General features: G+C 36.9%; 1 protein-coding gene across 5 annotated transcripts in view; it reads right to left on the reverse strand.

The window, feature by feature from the left end:
* PUS7L (pseudouridine synthase 7 like) overlaps positions 1 to 17,930 on the reverse strand; it is a 39,373-nt gene extending 21,443 nt beyond the window's left edge. The window contains exons 1-3 of one of the 5 annotated variants that reach the window (XM_060657884.2): positions 17,839 to 17,930; positions 13,661 to 14,580; positions 958 to 1,117 (exon numbers count right to left, since the gene is read on the reverse strand). In XM_060657884.2, coding sequence (XP_060513867.1) covers positions 958 to 1,117; positions 13,661 to 14,564 — 1,064 coding nt within the window. In that variant the 5' untranslated portion in view covers positions 14,565 to 14,580; positions 17,839 to 17,930. Of the gene's footprint in view, positions 1 to 957; positions 1,118 to 3,246; positions 3,396 to 5,534; positions 8,727 to 13,660; positions 14,581 to 17,838 lie in introns of those variants that run through there. The other 4 variants (XM_060657885.2, XM_060657888.2, XM_060657886.2 and 1 more) reach the window with 4 other exon arrangements.
* Between the last annotated feature and the right edge of the window lie 4 nt (positions 17,931 to 17,934).

The following is a 17,934-nucleotide window of genomic DNA, read 5'->3' on the forward strand; positions in this document are numbered from 1 at the left end:
TGTAAGGAACCATGACGATAAAAGCATAAAAAGTATTATAGTAATTAAAAATACATACATTTGTAACACACTGTCCTGAATATAAATGCATATTCAAATATGGTACAGGGTATTTTTTAAACCTTTAATTTTATGTCATCTCTATACCCAACACAGGGTTTGAACTTACAACCCTGAGATCAAGAGTCACAGGCTATACCGACTGTGCCAGCCAGGCGCTGGTACAGGATTATCAGAAACAATTCAGATCATTTAAAATCTTCCACTTCTCAGTGTCTGTCTTAAAACAACCTATATTTGTAGTATAAATTTAATGTTTATTTATTTTTGAGAGAGAGACAGAAAGAGAGAGAGAGTCCGAGTAGGGGAGGAACAGAGAGAGAGGGAGACACAGAATTGGAAGCAGGCTCCAGGCTCTGAGCTGTCAGAACAGAGCCCAACACGGGGCTCGAACCCACAAACTGGGAGATCATAATCTGAGCCGAAGTCAGACGCTTAACCAACTGAGCCACTCAGGCGCCCCTTCAGTGTAAATTTAAGACATAATGCTATTTAGATGATAATTATATTATTAAAGAATGTGCTGTTCAGTAAGCTTTCAATCAATTAATTACTATTGGAGCGCCTGGGTGGCTCAGTTGGTTGAGCGTCCAACTTCAGCTCAGGTCATGATCTCGCAGTTCGTGAGTTCAAGCCCCGCGTCGGGCTCTGTGCTGACAGCTCAGAGCCTGGAGCCTGCTTCCGATTCTGTGTCTCCCTCTCTCTGCCCCTTCCCCACTCATACTCTGTCTCTCTCTGTCTCTCAAAGATGAATAAACATTAAAAAAAATTTTTTTTTAATTACTATTGATAGTGAGGTTAATATGTTCCTAGTGTTCTGATTTTTTAAATCTTACATTTATCTATCTGATGCAATAAGATAGAAAAGTTCTATCTTATAAAGTAATGTCATATTACCTCTCTGGAGTCACTTTTCTAACAACCATTGCTTGATAGGTGACAGCTTTCTTGTCTTTAAGGCCTGCATAACTAAAATCTGAAGGAATCACACCAAGTTTCATAGCTAAAAAACCAACTGCTTCAAACATTTCCAGATTTTCTTTCCGTAGCGTAAAGGCTGAAACAAAGAAAAACCCAAGATTATACACACACACACACACACACACACACACACACCAGCTGTGATACATCAATTACATTCTTAGTAGACAAACAGGTTAATATAATGAATCAAATTATTCATTTAAGTAGGTATAAGTATTTTTTAGTCAAGATACAAAATCAGTGTCTTAGATTACAACTATCATTTAAAAAATACTAATTGGCTCAGCAAAGGCTTACAGAAAAAAACATCTAAATTCCTTAATTGGGCATTCATATCTGGCCACAATCTCCCTTTTCAGTCTCCACATGTGCCACTTCCATTCATGTATCTTATACAACCTGGAGACTATCTCATAATTCCTGGATGGACTAGATCCTTCCACAGCTTTGTACTTGCGCACATTTGAATCCCTCTGTTTAAATGTGTTCCTCCCATTTTACTTGCAGTGCTTGTATGCACTCCTCATGATCCAACAACGGCAGCAGTTCTCTCTCAAATTCTTTCCAAGTTCCCCACACTGAACGCTCCTAAGCAGGGATCGTGTTGGTTTTCTCAATCACTAACACCCACAGCCTAACACACAGTAAGTATGCAGATAATTGTCAAGTGAATGAATAAATAAACCACAACATGCTGATTACATAATCTGGCATGTCTCCACAAGTTGTCATTATGGATATCATGACACTTGTCATTACAATTTATCTCTTTATGTTTGTCCGCCCCACAAACTGGGAGTTCCAGCACAGCAAACCAGTAGATAGAAGGGTGCGTGCCTTGTGGTAGGTGCTTAAAATGTCTACCAGATGACACGGTGGGAGTGAGATTATGGAGGTAGGGAGAAGGAACAAGCCCAGTACCAACTAATACCAAAGAAGTTCCCCCATATGCTGGCCTATATAACCCACCAGCATTGATAGTAACAAAATACCACAACCCACAAGTCACCATATTTACATATAAGATACATCAAACTATTGCCCTCTTCCCTCAAGTCATGAAAAGGAAACGCAGGGTTTTTTGCAAAATAATTTATATTTTGTTCAGTTGTCATAATTGTCATTGGCAGCTACAAGGGTCTCTGTGAATAATGAGTACTCTAGGAAAAATGAACATTAAACATAAACATGATTCAGGAAGTAGAAGGATGTGAACTCTATCTATCTGTCTATCAATGAATATATAAAATAGCTAAACAGAACTTATAATATCCACACTTTAGAATATCATGCAGTTGTTTAAAAGAATGGGGAAGACCTGTTATTTATATCTCCTAATGAATAATCTCTAAAAACATGAAAATAGCAGGTTTCAAAAATATGCATAGTGCATATAATTTATGTAAAAGTTTTAAAAATCTACAATGCAATATTGTATATTTTCAATGTTTTAATTTTTATAAGAAAAATATTTTTGCTTGCACATTTAAGAACTGTTAAAGTATAAACAGATATAATTTCTAAAGAATATTCAGGCACTATCCATTACTTTCTAGATATTTTTTACCACTAGGGCCATTATTTTTTGTACCATCATACAGCTTCCTAGATTTCTCCAAATTTTCTATTATAGCAGTGATAAGTTAAATTTACTATGACTTCCGTTATTCTTAAAGAACTGATAAAAGAAGTAAAAGAAAGGAAAGAACAATACACGTCAATTCTGTGTCTAAGTTACAATCTGTTCTTTACACTTTCAGGTTATCTTAACCAAATGGATTCGAATATAAACGTCTTCATCCAAGACTGCTATTTATATCACTTGTTTCAAATAAAATGAAATGAAAAGCCCATATTTAAAATGTAGAGAAATCATAACCTCAAAATATCTCAGCTTTTGTCATGATAGGATTTAATTATACAGTTTAAATAAAATGATTTAGGAAGATGTGCTAGGCTAAGGATACAATGGTCAATAAAAAAAAAAAAAAATGATCCCTGTCTCGGAAGCATTTAGTCTTAGGAGGCCTAAAAGAATTTGAGGAAGAAGTGCCTCTGGAGGTTTAAAGAATGAACAGAAGCATGGCAAGCAGCCAAAGCAATAAGAAAGATAGAAATATCAAATATTTCTGTATTTGTAAGATTTATGGGACCTTATTATTTCATAGGGTCTATAATGTTCTCCCTTTCCCAAGTACATACCTGTGTGAAGCTAAGTTTTGTTCTTTTGATTCATTCAAAACAAGAAATTCCAACAGACTGAATGCAAGAACAGATATGAGAATCCAGCTGACTTCTATGAAATCAGGCATTAGAAAGATTTGCAGAACTGTAAAACAATGCTTCTTGTCACTAATTTATAGTTGAAATGTTTTTTTATTAAAATTCTTATTTTAATAGTAATAGATTATTTTAAACACTTTATATATTAAAATTTTTTTTAATTGAAGTATAGTTGACAAACAATATTACTTTAGTTTCAGGTATACAACATGGTGGTCCAACAATTTTTCTGTTTTAATAGGTTAGATATCAATAGGTAATAAACACACAAACGAAAGTTGTTTGTGGTCTCCGATGACTTATAAGAGCTATCCCCTTCAGGTGTCCTAGAACCAAAATGTCTGAGAGTCAATTAGGAACAATTTGAAAAAATATACCCCTCAAGTATATCAAATTTGTGGAAATAGACAGAAGTCACTAAAATATTTTTTAAATATTTTTTAACGTTTATTTATTTTTAAGAAAGAGAGAGAAACAGAATTTGAGCGGGGGAAAGGCAGAAAGAGAGGGAGACACAGAATCCAAAGCAGGCTCCAGGCTTTGAGCTGTCAGCACAGAGCCCGACGCGGGGCTCAAACTCATGAACGCTGAGATCATGACCTGAGCTGACGTTGGACACTTAACCAACTGAGCCACCCAGGCACCCAAGTCACTAAAATACCTGAAGAGTAAAAGAAATGCAAAATTCGGTCAAGTGTTGCAGCAGCCGGGCTAGGTGTCACAAACTTTTCAAAGTAGACCAGGAAACTGTATTCCAAAAAAGAAGGCCAACAAACAAATCCTTAAAAGTTTTGAAGTTTATGTGTTTGGTAACTAGGGTTTAAGGTGTCAAATCTACCCCTGACAATGTGGGTATGTCACTCACTAGCTGTTAAGCAAGCTCAGCCATGTAGGAAGGAACCTCCAAATCGTCTGAAACTATATCATTTGTTGCGGATTAGCCGTAGAGCATAAGCACTTTTTTTTTCATTTGTGAGGATTTAGAACTTAGAATAGGAATATTAAGGAGAATCAAACCCATAATTTTAGTGTTTGTATAAATGAATCTGTGTCTTACATACTTGGAATGTTTAAGAGAATGAGACTCTCATATATTCCAATTACAAATGTCTAATTGATTTAAATTTGTCTTTTTACATTGAAATCTCATTCAGTTAGTAACTAATAAGGAAACAACACAGGAAAACTTAAAGATCACCAAATTTATAAGTTTAATTTATAACATTTTCTTAAATACTTGGAAAAAGTGAAGTGTTTAAAAAGAAAACCAACTATGCTAAATTTTAAAATTCGCTTTTAGAGGGGCACCTGGGTGGCTCAGTCAGTTAAGTGTCCAACTTTGGCCCAGGTCATGATCTCGCGGTTCGTGGGTTTTAGCCCTGTGTCCGGCTCTGTACTGACAGCTCAGAGACTGGAGCCTGCTTTGGATTCTGTGTCTCCCTCTCTCTCTGTTCCTCCCTGGCTTGCACTCTGTCTCTCTTTCTCTCTCTCAAAAAAAAAAAAAAAGATTAAAAAAATTAAAATAAAATAAAATTCACTTTTAGCGAATTCCACTTGTTAGAATAATTGGTACTAGATTCGACCTCCCACTGTAAACAAATAGAAAGCTGGACAAAATACAAGAAACACCTGTTTTTAGACACTGGAGAACAGGCAGCATAGAACTATGATCCAAAAAGAAAAGGAAAACAAAGTAAGCGAGTCCTAAAATACTGTTTGTGTGTTTGTTTGTTTGTTTGTTTTTGGCATAGAGATATTTACTTGACCACAGCACAGGGAGGAGGAATCCAGGGAGAACACAGTGGTTGTACTGAATTAAAAGGGTGGAGGTTAGAGTTCAGGAAGGCTGAGTGGGCTGGAATTCACAGGGCAGAGTTCTAGATAAGAGGAAGCTATGTGTGCACAAAGAGTTCCAGAAATCTGCATAGGTGATCCCTTGAGGTGTTTGCTTTTTAGTAATCTGCACATACCTAGGATTAATTGCTATATACTATTTATCTAATGTTGCATAACAGGTCACTGCAAACCTCAGTGGCTTACAGTGTTCATTTATTTCTCATAGCGCCTGTGGGTCAGAGATTCAAGAGCAGCTTGGTTTGGTGGTTTGAGTTCATGCTCTCTCAAGAGGCTGCAGTTAGATGTGGCTGGGAATATAGTTATTCAAAAGCCTGACAGGAGCTGAAGGATCCATTTCCAAGGGGACTCACCTACATGGCTGGCAAGTTGTATTGGCAGTTGGCTACAGCCCTCAGCCCTCCAGTGAGCCATATGTATATCTTCACTTCAGTATAGTAGCCAGCTTACCCTACAATGAGCAATCCAAGAAACGTGGGCAAAAAGTATAATGCTACCTATGATCTAGCCTTAGAAGACACATACACCATCACTTATGTCATATTCTACTGGCCGCAAAAGCCACTCTGTGTGAGTACCAGGAGAAGAGCATTAAGAATCTTGGGGTTGAGAACTACGATCCACCTTTTGGCTCGAACACTTTTAGTACGACCACACAAACCCCCAATTCAAAACATACTCATTCCTTCCCAAGGCCTCCAACACTCATACGATTAAAACAGTTCAAATTCTAGCATTTTTTTAATCTAAATCAGGCCCAGCTATAGATAAGGTTCCTTGAGTACATATCAAATCAGAATCCTCAAATACAATTTCTCTTAATATGAAGGCTCTGAAGGACCGTGACACAAAGGGACAAATCTGCTTTTCACACACCTTGAAATGTTGAAACACACATAGGACAAGTGCTATATACTCTTTATTCAAACTGGGGGGGGGGGGGGGGAATAGATATACCTACAAGTTACTCTTACACAGCAGTTCTGAATCCAGCCAGGTATACGTTGTTGTTCCTTTATTAGCATTCAGTCCTCCCAGTATCTGGAAATAATTACTATAGCTCTAGAGTCCACTTTTGGGTGTCAATTTTGCCCTCTAAGTGAAACTTCCTCTTCTGTAAAAGTTACCTATTTATAATGCAGTAGTTTTCTTAGCCCAATTCCTGCCTTTGAAAGTCTGGCAGTACTGGGGTGCCTAGGCGGCTCAGTCAGTTAAGTGCCACACTTCAGCTCACGTCATGATCTTGCAGTCCATGAGTTCGAGCCCTGTGTCAGGCTCTGTGCAGGCAGCTCAGAGCCTGGAGCCTCTTTGGATTCTGTGTCTCCCTCTCTCTCTGCCCCTCCCCAGCTCATGCTTTGTCTGTCTCTCAAAAATAAACAAACATTAAATAATAATAATAATAAATAAATACAAAATAAAAGTTTGGTAGTACAAAGGCCTCTATTTTGTACTGTATTTGACCTTTTCAAAAACTATGTGAGTTCACTCTATTAGACAAGGATACACTCAAATTTTGTGAAGACCAGATGTTTTCAACTTAGGGCTTCTACTGAAGATACCGAGGGAAAATATCCCCTAAATCCTTAGGTGTATTACTGTTTAACACAGGGGATCCCTGAGTCATGCCCTTCAAGTCCCCAGAGGGCCTTTGCCTGTCTGAATCATTCTGAGACACTGGTAGACATTTGTGCAAAAATTTTAAAAAAGGATTTCACAGTTCACACCCTAGATTTCCTTGCTAGAACATGTCCTGACCTTGCCATGATTTTCTCTTTGTCTGGAAGCCATTTCTTAATTTAAACATAATGTGCCATCTTAAGAAACTGGGGTTTTTGTTTTTTTTTTAAGAAAAAAATGATTTTGAACCCAGTGAGTTCTAGCTCCTTTATATCTAGCAGTTTTTACTTTAGAATTTTACTACAAGCAGTAGAAAAGAAGCCTTCAACACTTTGCCTACAAATCTCTTTAGCTACAGTGCTCCTCTTTAGAAACATTTCTACTTTACATTTTACTGCCTACAACAAGGTTGCCAAACTTTCTGTCACTACATAACAAGTATTCCTTTCTTCCAGGTTCTAATAATACTGTCTCTTCCTTTAAACTGTCCTTGATAGCTTCCCTGAGGTAACTTCAAACATCTGCCTGCCAACAGGTCCAAAGACATTGCTACCACAAGTTTTAGGCTTTTGTTATAGAAGCAACTCATTTCTGGTACCAAAATATGTTATTTAATGCTGCACAATAAATCACCCCAAATTTTAGTGACATACAATAATAAGCATTTCCTATCTGTTATGGACTGAATATCTGCATCACCACAACCACCCCCAATCCTCAAATTCCTATGTCAAAGTACTAGTCCCAATGTGGCTGAATTTGGAGATGGGACCCGTAAGAAAGCAATTAACATTAAATTATGTCATAAGGGTGGGGCCCTGATTCAACAGGATTAGTGTCCTTATAAGAAGAGACATCAGAGAGCTCCCTTCCTCTCTCTTAATTTCTCTCTCCATGTGTGCACAAAGAAGAGGTCGTGTGGGCACATAGTAAAAAGATGGCTGTCTACAACCCAACAGGACAACCTTTACTAAACATCAACCCTGCTGGTACCTTGATCTTGGACCCCCAGTCTCCAGAACTGTAAGAAAATAAATGCCTACTGTTTAAGCCACTCATGTATACGGTATTTTGTTACAGCAGTCTGAGAAGACCAACATACTATTCCAGCAGTTTCTGTGGGGCAGGAATTCAGAAGTTGGACCGCTTTGGCTTGAGGGATACTATGAAGTTGCAGTCAAATATTAACTGAAGCTAAAGGTCATGTCCAAAGTGGCTCACTCACATCAGTGGCTAAGTAGATGCTGGCTAGTGATGGGAAACCTCAGTTTCTCCCTATAGGGCTTCTTGAGTGTTTTCAAGGTATGCTGTCTTGGTTCTGTCAGAATAAGTAGTATGAAATGCCTTTTATGACCTAGCCTCAGAAGTCACTCACTGTGGCTGCCATATTCTATTACTTAGACAGGATGGCCCTGATTTATTGTGGGTGGGCATTACAAAAGGTCATGAATATCAGTAGTTGAGGATCACTGGGGGCTATGAGAATGCTGGCTACCACATTCCACCAGGCTAAATGATGAAATATTAGTCATTTGTAATCTAGTCAATTTGTAATCTCTTTGTCAGAGATTATACAAAGCTGGAGAGCAGCCAAAGAGGAGAGAGAGGAGAGATCTAACTAAATAGCAAGGGCATGCAGGAGAAGCCACAGAAGGATCATGCTATAATAGTAGAACTATATGACTGACAGCTCTAGAGTAAAGCCTACTCTAGACCTCCCTTAGTCAAACTCAAAATGAAGCCTCAAATGCATTTGCAAATTACTTCCTACCCGTTAAAGCAAAGTTCAACACTCTTTAAATGAAGACAACATAATCCAGACAGTCAACAAGGTAACACTCACTAAGTTTGACCTTCAAAAAATATTACTAAACATGCAAAGAATCAGGAAAATATGACCCACAACACAACTAAAAGACATTCACTAGAAGCACATCCAGAAATGACAGCAACAGAATTAGCAGACATTTTTTAAAGACCTATTAAAAATAGGCTCAAAGATTATAGGAAAACAAAAACATAGTAAGTTGAAGACCTAAGAAAGAACTAAATGACACTTCTAGAGCTGGAAAATACAATTCTTAAAATAAAAATTTCATTGGATATTTAAATCTTTCATATATTTTCTTCTGCAAAAAGTATTCTAGGAAAATGGATATGGTGCTACCTCAGAAAATTAAATACAGAATTACCATATGACCCAGCAATTACACTTCTGGGTACACATCCAAAAGAACTAAGAACGGGGACTTGAACAGATATTTTTACAGCCATGTTCATAGCAGTAGTATTCACAATAGACAAACGATAGAAATAACCCATGTCCATTGGCAGATGAATGGGTAAATAAAATGTGGTATATATACATATAATATTATTCAGTCTTTAAAGGAAGGAAGTTCTAACACACGTACAACATAGATGAATCTTGAAGATCTTCAGCTAAGTGATATGTGCCAGTCACAACTTGGCAAATATTTTATGATTCCACTTATCTGAGATACCTGGAGTAGTCAAATTCATAGAGACAGAAAGTGGGATGGTGGTTGCCAATGGCTGGTGGAGAGGAGAATGGCAAGTTACTGTTTAATGGGTATACAGTTTCAGTTTGGGAAGATAAAAAAGTTCTGAAGATAAATGATGGTAATGGTTGTAAAACAATATGAATGTGCTCAATACCATTGAACCGTACACTTAAAGGTAGTTAAAATGGTAAATTTTGTTACGTATACCTTATAACAACTAAAATTAAAAAGTTTTTTAAGTGTTCTACTTTTTAGATAGGCCTACTTATTAAGAAATTTTTTTATATGAACTATTTTTTTCTTAAAAAAAGAGTGGCCTTTGCAAAATCTGAGATAAGTATACTTTACCTTTGTCTTTTTCTTTGTTCTTGGACTTGTGGATATCCCGATATCTTCATACTATTCTCTGGAGTAGTACCATCAATTCCTCCCCTTAACATACCCCTCCAATTACTCATAGATTTTGTAAAACTAATTTACACTAATACATAAAAAGTTTCCATAATTTTTTAGTTCATTAATTCAAAGTAATGCTGTTAGAATTTCAAATAGTATAAATCTATAACTGCTTAAATCACTTAACTGCAATTCTCCCTTCCACATGTAAAACTAGTTTTGTTTTTTCCTTCAAAACAGATTTATCTCTTACCATTTACTGCATGCCTCATGTATCAAGTCCTATACCAGCAGTTTTCTCATGGATAAAGCAAGTCACACAACCAGACAGAAATTTCCAGGAGAGACACCAACATCTGGATAACTATTACATACTAAACATTTTCATTATTTCATTTAATTGTTAGAATATCATTGTGAATTAGGTTTTACTATTACCCCATTGTTAAAGTACAACAAAAAGTTACAAATTGTTAAGTAACTTGCCCATGGTATTATTCTTTCCATTTTTATATTTGTGGAGATTAAATCTTAAAGATACTAAAAAGTTCATACATCTTTTTATGAACTGAAGTCATAATATAAAATAAGACCTACATTCAAGGTCCAATCTCTTCATTTATACCACAGAATCCTGTATTATATAATACAATCCTGTTTCTGTGCCACATGCAATCTACACAAATTTGGGTTGCTGATTTTATTTAAAAAGCTTTGCTGTACAAGGCCAATATCTCTGATGAACCCAGATGCAAAAATTCTCAACAATATACTAGCAAACTGAATCCAACAATACATTAAAAAAAAAAATTATTCACCACAATCAAGTGAGATTTATCCCTGGGTTGCAAGCGTTATTCAATATGTACAAACCAATCAATGTGATACGTTCTAGCCACAGCAATCACACAACAAAAAGAAATAAAAGGTATCCCAAATTTGTAAGGAAGAAGTATAATTTTCACTATTTGCAGATAACATACTATATACAGAATACCTAAAGATTCCACCAAAAAACTGCTAGAACTGATAAATGGCTTCACTAAAGTCACAGGATACAAAATAAATGTATAGAAATACTTGCCATTCCTATATATCAACAATGAAGCAGGGGAAAGAGAAATTAAGAAAATAATCTCATTTATAATTGCACCCAAAATAATATATACCTAGGAATAAACCTAACCAAAGAGGTGAAAGATCTATACTTTGAAAACTATAAAACACTGATGACAGAAATTAAAAAAAAAAAGACAGAAAAACATTCCATGCTCATAGATTGGAAGAACAAACATTGTTAAAATGTCTATACTACCCAAAGCAATCTATACATTTAATCGAAATTCTATCAAAATATCAACAGCATATTTCACAGAACTAACCCTAAAATTTGTATGGAACCACAAAAGACCCCAAATAGTCAAAGCAATCTTGAATAAGAAAAGCAGAACTGGAGACATCACAATTCTGGACTTTAAGTTATATTACAAATCTATAGTGATCAAAGCAATATGGTACTGGCATAAAAATAGACACAAAAATAAATGGAATGGAACAGAAAACCCAGAAATGAACCCACAATAATATGGTCAATTAATCTTCGACAGAGCAGGAAAGAACTTCCAATAGGAAAAAGACAGTCTCTTCAACAAATGGTGTTGGGAAAACTGGACGGCTACCTGCAAGAGAATGAAACTGGACTACTTTGTTACACCATACACAAAAACAAATTCAAAATGGATTAAAGACCTAAATGTGAGACAGGAAACCATCAAAATCCTAGGAAAGAAGACAGGCAGTAATTTCTCTATTATTGACGGAACATTTTTTCTAGATAGGTTCCCTGAGGCAAGGGAAACAAAAGCAAAAGTAAACTATTGGGATTACATCAAAATAAAAACCTTCTGCACAGCAAAGGAAACAATCAATAAAACAAAAAGGCAACCTAAAGAATAGGAAAATATGTTTGCAAATTACATATCCAAAAAAGGGTTAGTATCCAAAATATATAAAGAACTGATACAACTCAACACCCAAAAAATACGTAATCCAATTAAAAAATGGGCAGGAGACATGAACAGACATTTCTCCAAAACACACACACAGATGGTCAACAGACACATGAAAAGATGTGCATCACCACTTATCATCAAGGAAATGCAAATCAAAACTACAATGAGGTATCACCTCACATCTCTGAGAATAGCTAAAATCAACAACATAACAACAGGTGTTGGTAAGGATGTGGATGTTGGTACAGCCACTGTGGAAAACAGTAGTGAGTTTCCTCAAAGAGTTAAAAATAGAATTACCTTATGATCCAGAAATCTCACTCCTGGGTATTTACCCAAAGAATACAAATACACTAATTCAAAGGGATACATGCACCCCTAGGTTTATAGCAGCATTATTTACAATATCCAAGGCATGCAGACAACCTAAGTGTCCATTGATGGATTGATGAATGGATAAAGAGGTGTATACACTTCTGTATATACCATATACAATGGGATATTACTCATCCATAAAAAAGAATGAAATCTCAGCATTTACAACAACATGGATGATGCTAGAGTAATGCTAAGTGTAAAAAGTCTGTTAGAGAAAGACAAATACCATATGATTTCATTCATATGGAATTTAAGAAACAAAACAAAAAAAAAAAAATAAGCAAAGTGGAAAAAAGAAAGAGACAAACCAAGAAACAGACTCTTAACTATAGAGAACAAACTGATGGTTTTCAGAGGGGAATGGGTGAAATAGGTGATAGGGATTAAGGAGTATCATGATGAGTACTGGGTGATTAAAATAAACACTTAAAATAAAATGAATAAATAAAAGTTTTTAACCAAAAAAAAAGCTTTGCTGTATGAATCTATAAAACATGACCATCTGAAACACTTCCCATCCTTCATGTAAGATACTGGCCAATTAAATCTGGTGAGCTAAACTTACAGAATAAGGTTTCATCAGGGGTATCTGTGTGGGTGGCTCAGTCAGTTAAGCATCCTACCCTTGATTTCTGTTCAGGTCATGATCTCACAGTTCAATTCGTGAGAACAAGCACCATGCTGAACTCTGCACTGACACTGAGGAGACTGCTTGGGATTCTCTTTCTCCCTCTCTTTTTTACCCCTCCCCCTGCTCATGTGAGCATGACCCCAGCACCTGCACACGCTCTCTCTCTCTCAAAATAAATGAATAAACTTAAAAAAATATATATTTCATCAGTTCCATCCAATCTTAGGAATTGAATATACCCACTAAAACAGTGATTTTCAAAATGTGGTACCTAGACCAGTAGAAAAAGCATCACCTGGGAATTTGTAAAAAGCCCTGCCCCAAACCCTCTAAATCAGAAACTCTGAGAACAGGACTCAGAAATCTGTTTAACAAGCCCTTTTGGTGATTTTAATGCATGTTAAAGTTTGAGAACCTCCTCTCTAAAAGAGTGACTGAGTCAAAGGAAGGACCTCCTTATAAGTTTTTAGGCTCTCTACCTTGGGTAGTGAAGTTCAATTGTTTTATTTACTTATTTATTGTTTAATTTACATGAAGTTCAATTGTTTTAGATAACAAGGTATTCTCTTCACTTCGGGAAAGCGAAGCAGAGCAGATGCATTCTACTTATCTCTGAATACTTAATTTTAGTTAAAATAACTTTTAAAATATGAAATCAAGATTTATCGCCAATAAAACGTTAACAAACTAACTGCTTCAACTTTATACGTTTGTGCTGATGTTAACCATATTTTCATCAATAAGGTTAATTCTTAAAATTAGTGTAATTTGTAAGGCTTTATCTTCCACTGAAAACCAGACCCAAATATTTTTCCCAAGAGTCCTCTGGTTAATTCTATTTAATTCATTTGAAATTATTCATCTTTCACACAATTTTAACAAAGTTTGTTGAGGAAAATGGTAATGATTTATTAAATTACCTGTATATATAACTTTTCGATCCCGGTACTCAAAAAGAGACCTCTTCCTGTGCTTGTGTGTTTTTTCCCGAAATCTTACTGTTATTGCTACATTTGGATTGCCAGCACTATGATTGAGCTCAGGGAAAGATTTGGTTTCCACAAGGTTTCCAAACTTTTTGTTGACAAAATGGTGGACAGCTTTTCTGTGGTCTTTGTTTGTATCAGGTTTAAAAGTAAATTTGGAATTTTCTTTTTTTGCATCCAAATATTTAAAAAAGTCAAATGCTTCTTCTTCAGATACCAAGTGACAGAGTTCCTTATACTCAAGATTTGGTTTTACAACAATCTCACTGTTTTTACCTACAGTTATTAAAAAAGGAAATTTCTGCCTAATAGCACTGTGCAGAATAGCCCTCTGGTTTTTGTCAAGGATTCTGCCTAATGAGAATTCAGGAGATGATCCAATTAGCTCAGTTTTAGAATTCCACTTCTCTTTTATATCACAGGCAAAGTGATTCAGTAGTTCGTTAGTTTTTTCATCTAACAAGGTACCTAAAACATCAACTGTTTCTTCTTCGCCTTTGGAAGTTCCATCACTGATAGTATCTTCCCTTTCTGAAGCAGATTGATAATAATGATCAGCACCAGAGCACCCAGCAAAAATACTAACTTCTTGGTTGCTTCCCTCTTCAAAGGATAAATTCTGAAGATCAAGTTTTGTCTTTTTGGCAAAGTTATTTGGCTCAGGTAGTACTTTACTAATCAGTTTACTTGGTGCCTTATTAACTAATTGTCCCTGTTCATCAATCTCTATAACAACAAAATCACTTGGTGAGCTTTTTATAGTGCCACAAAATCCAACATGATCAGTAACAAAACACAAAGAACTAAACCGGATTCTAAAATCTGTATCCTCTTCCATTCTTAAATAACAATGCCTACAAAAGAAACAAAGAGGTAGTCAGTTACCCAAAAGAAAAGCTATAGATAACAAGAAAAAAATAAATTTTCAGGATTTATTTTTCTTTCTCCCTTTCAATCCTGGTCCCCTTAAAATACAAATTATTTCTATAAATCATGGGCATTTTGACTCTCCTATACCAAGATAAGCTAATAGGCAATCTTTTTCTCATGAAACTGATGATTTGCAACTTTACTTTCACCCATTCCAAGCTTCCACCTATTATCCAGAATTAAAATGGGTCCGTTTCAAGTCTGCTTTAAAAATACCATGTGTAGGCCCACAAAGAAGGGACCAGAACACAGACTTAAACAATGATTTGTCCAAACCCCAACCCTGAAAATTTCTAACTAATTCCAGAGAATTTGTGGCTAGATTTGTATATATTAGGGGTTAGAGATGAGAGAAGGGACTAGAAGACAGGAGGAAATAGTCCAAATTGATAAATGAAACTTGCAATGTGATTATGCTTCAAAATAGGCTTAAATTAATCCAGAATCTTAAACCTTCTTGAAAGCCCAGTTACAAACTTTTACAGACACAAGTTTTTAAGGTTGATGCACAGAAAAATTCCAACCATACAACTGGCATCAGAGAGAAAAAAACCCTTACAGATTTTCTTGAAGCAGTAGATAAGAGAATCCTCTGAAGAAGCCTTTACTCACCCTTCACATAACCCATGGCTACCATATCAGATAGCGCTATAAGAAAGATAAAATGCCCATGGGCCCCATACTACTCAGTTCTGTGTTAACTACAATCTCTAGGTAATTTGTCATCATCTGAACCTTCACCCCATTTCTACAATGTATTCTACCAATCTGAACCAATTTAGCAAACCCCCACCCCCCTATTATGCCATGTAGAAATCACAGCAAAGTCTCTATATCTTAATTTCTTAGACTAAATGAGGATATATGTATTTTCCTTCTTTCCGTGATTTCCTGCACAGTCTCCTCAGTTTCTTGCCATAACTGAAACCTGGCTATTTCCTCAGGCTTCTTCTCTAGTCTTCTCAAGTGAGGACTCTTTTTCCTTTGACACCCACCTAACTTAGGACCTGGAGATAGTAAATATTTTCTATTTGCCACAGCTCCAAACCATTTATCCCTCCTCTACCTCCCCAAATCCCAGCTCTTTTGAAGCTCATGCCATCAGGCTCTACCATCTGCTATCATCTTCTCTTTGATCCCCAGATGACTCTTCTTCATTCACTGATGCCTTTAGTGCCTCCCTCAACGTCTACCCAGCATGACTTTCACGTCCATCTACATGCATCATCTATTTAACACCACAGTCCTTGATCTCCACCTCAATCCACTTCCACGTCATATTGGTCATAACCTTGACTTTCTCATCACAAAAAATTACATCAGCTTTAAGCATCTGGCTCTCTGATTACATGATGGCTGTACATGTACATGTACATGATGGCTGTCCTTTGATCACGCAGTAAGTACTTCCACCTCAGAAATTCTTATACATTGTGAAGGCCTCTCATCAGCTCACGTCACCATCTCGCGGTCTGTGAGTTCGAGCCCCTCGTCGTGCTCTGTGCCAAGAGCTGAGAGCCTGTGGAGCCTGTTTCAGATTCTCTGTCTCCCTCTCTCTCTGCCACTCCCCTGCTCATGCTCTGTCTCTGTCAAAAATAAATAAATATTAAAAAAAAATAATAAAAATAAAAGGTAAATTAAGTCATATCACAATTCTCTTTAAAACCTCTGATCACATTTATAATGAAATCCAAACTACTTACCCTGGCTTCCAAAGACTTCTAAGATTCTGGCCTCTGTTTATTCTCCAAACTTATCTTGTACCCTTTCCCCAACCCACTATACTCCCAACCACACCGGCTTTCTTCAGTTCCTTTGCGTTAACTGTTCCTGCTGATTAAATTAGTCCTTCCCCAATGACATCCTCAGAGAGGTCTTCCCTGACTAATAAGGTAAAGGAACTAGCAAGGCACTCTTTCACCAAACTCTATTCAATTTTCTGCACAGTATTTCTATCTAATAATTTTCCCTATTATTTACGGTAGATCTCTCACAACTACAATGTTAGCTCTATGGGAGCAAGAACCGTGTCTGCCTAATTGACTAATTATCTCACATTCAGAACAGCGTCAAGCATATAGTAAGCATGCAACCAATACTGACTGTTGAATAAATGAAACTAGTACAAAATAAGAGCTGTAAGAGTGAAGAGGAAGAAAAAAGAGATCACTCCGGCCTATGAGAATCAGAAAAGGTGTAATGTGAGAAGTGGCCATCTAAGTCTTCAAAATTATTCAAGAGACAGAAATAAGGTAAAAACGTAGAAGTAACATACAAACAAAATATGCAATGTGCCAGGGAAAATTGAACAGCCCAGATACAGGAGTAATGTCTTACAGTACAGTTCTAGAAAATACACTTTGGATTAGAGCCAAACTGCCAGTGAATGCCCTGCCAAGGACTTAGGATCTATTGAGTGGTCAATAGATGGCTACTGCAGGTGTTTGAGTAGAAAAATGGCACAATCCAAAAAGCTGTTTTAATAAGATGAATAACGGCACTGAGCAGGATGAATGTGATGAAGAATTCCAAGAGTTTGAAAGCAATGTGATCAAGAGCACTGTTTTAGGATTGGCCTTGTAAAGAATAAAGATCTACTCTCTCCCAGTAAAAGCAAGATGTGACGACATTCTAAACTACTAGGATAGGTAGAACTGAAAAGAACGTAATGATCAGGGAATTACAACAATCATCTTATAAAAGAATGTAGCTGAGCTGGAGGGGGCCAAGGATCCCACGTGGAGTTAAACACAAATGTGCAGTGTTCCTAAACAGATTTCTTGATGAGGGTACAGGGTGGAGAGGGGAGTGAGTAGTTTGGCTAACCCAAGACAGGGTAATTGTTGGTTGAGGGTAGATTCTAGGGAGATGTTAGGAATGCAGCAGGGAGTGCTTTTTCCCCTCACGCTCTTTCTTCCAATGCCAACGCTCAGCCGAATTCACTCTTACTTGCTTTCTGTCACCAATTTGCAGAACTAGTCTCCGGCGGGGTTGCCTTCTAGCTAATCCGAAAGAACCCCCCAGACACAGCCAACGGCTCCACTTCTCCCTCCACTTCCCCCGCCTGCCCCAACGCACGATACTAGCCCATGTCGCCCTCCGCCTGCGGGCAAACAGTCGAGGGTCCCATTACTAATCACGTCATTGCCCCCCACAGAAACGCCAAAACTCGCAAGATTGACCCGGTCTACCTCACATCCACGTTACGGAATTCCTGGGGACAAAACTGTGCGCATGTCCGGAAGCGCTAAAATACTTAGCCTCCGACAGCGGAGTAA

Source organism: Panthera onca, chromosome B4, assembly GCF_046562875.1.
Source record: "Panthera onca isolate mPanOnc1 chromosome B4, mPanOnc1 haplotype 2, whole genome shotgun sequence".
NCBI classification, from domain to species: domain Eukaryota; kingdom Metazoa; phylum Chordata; class Mammalia; order Carnivora; family Felidae; genus Panthera; species Panthera onca.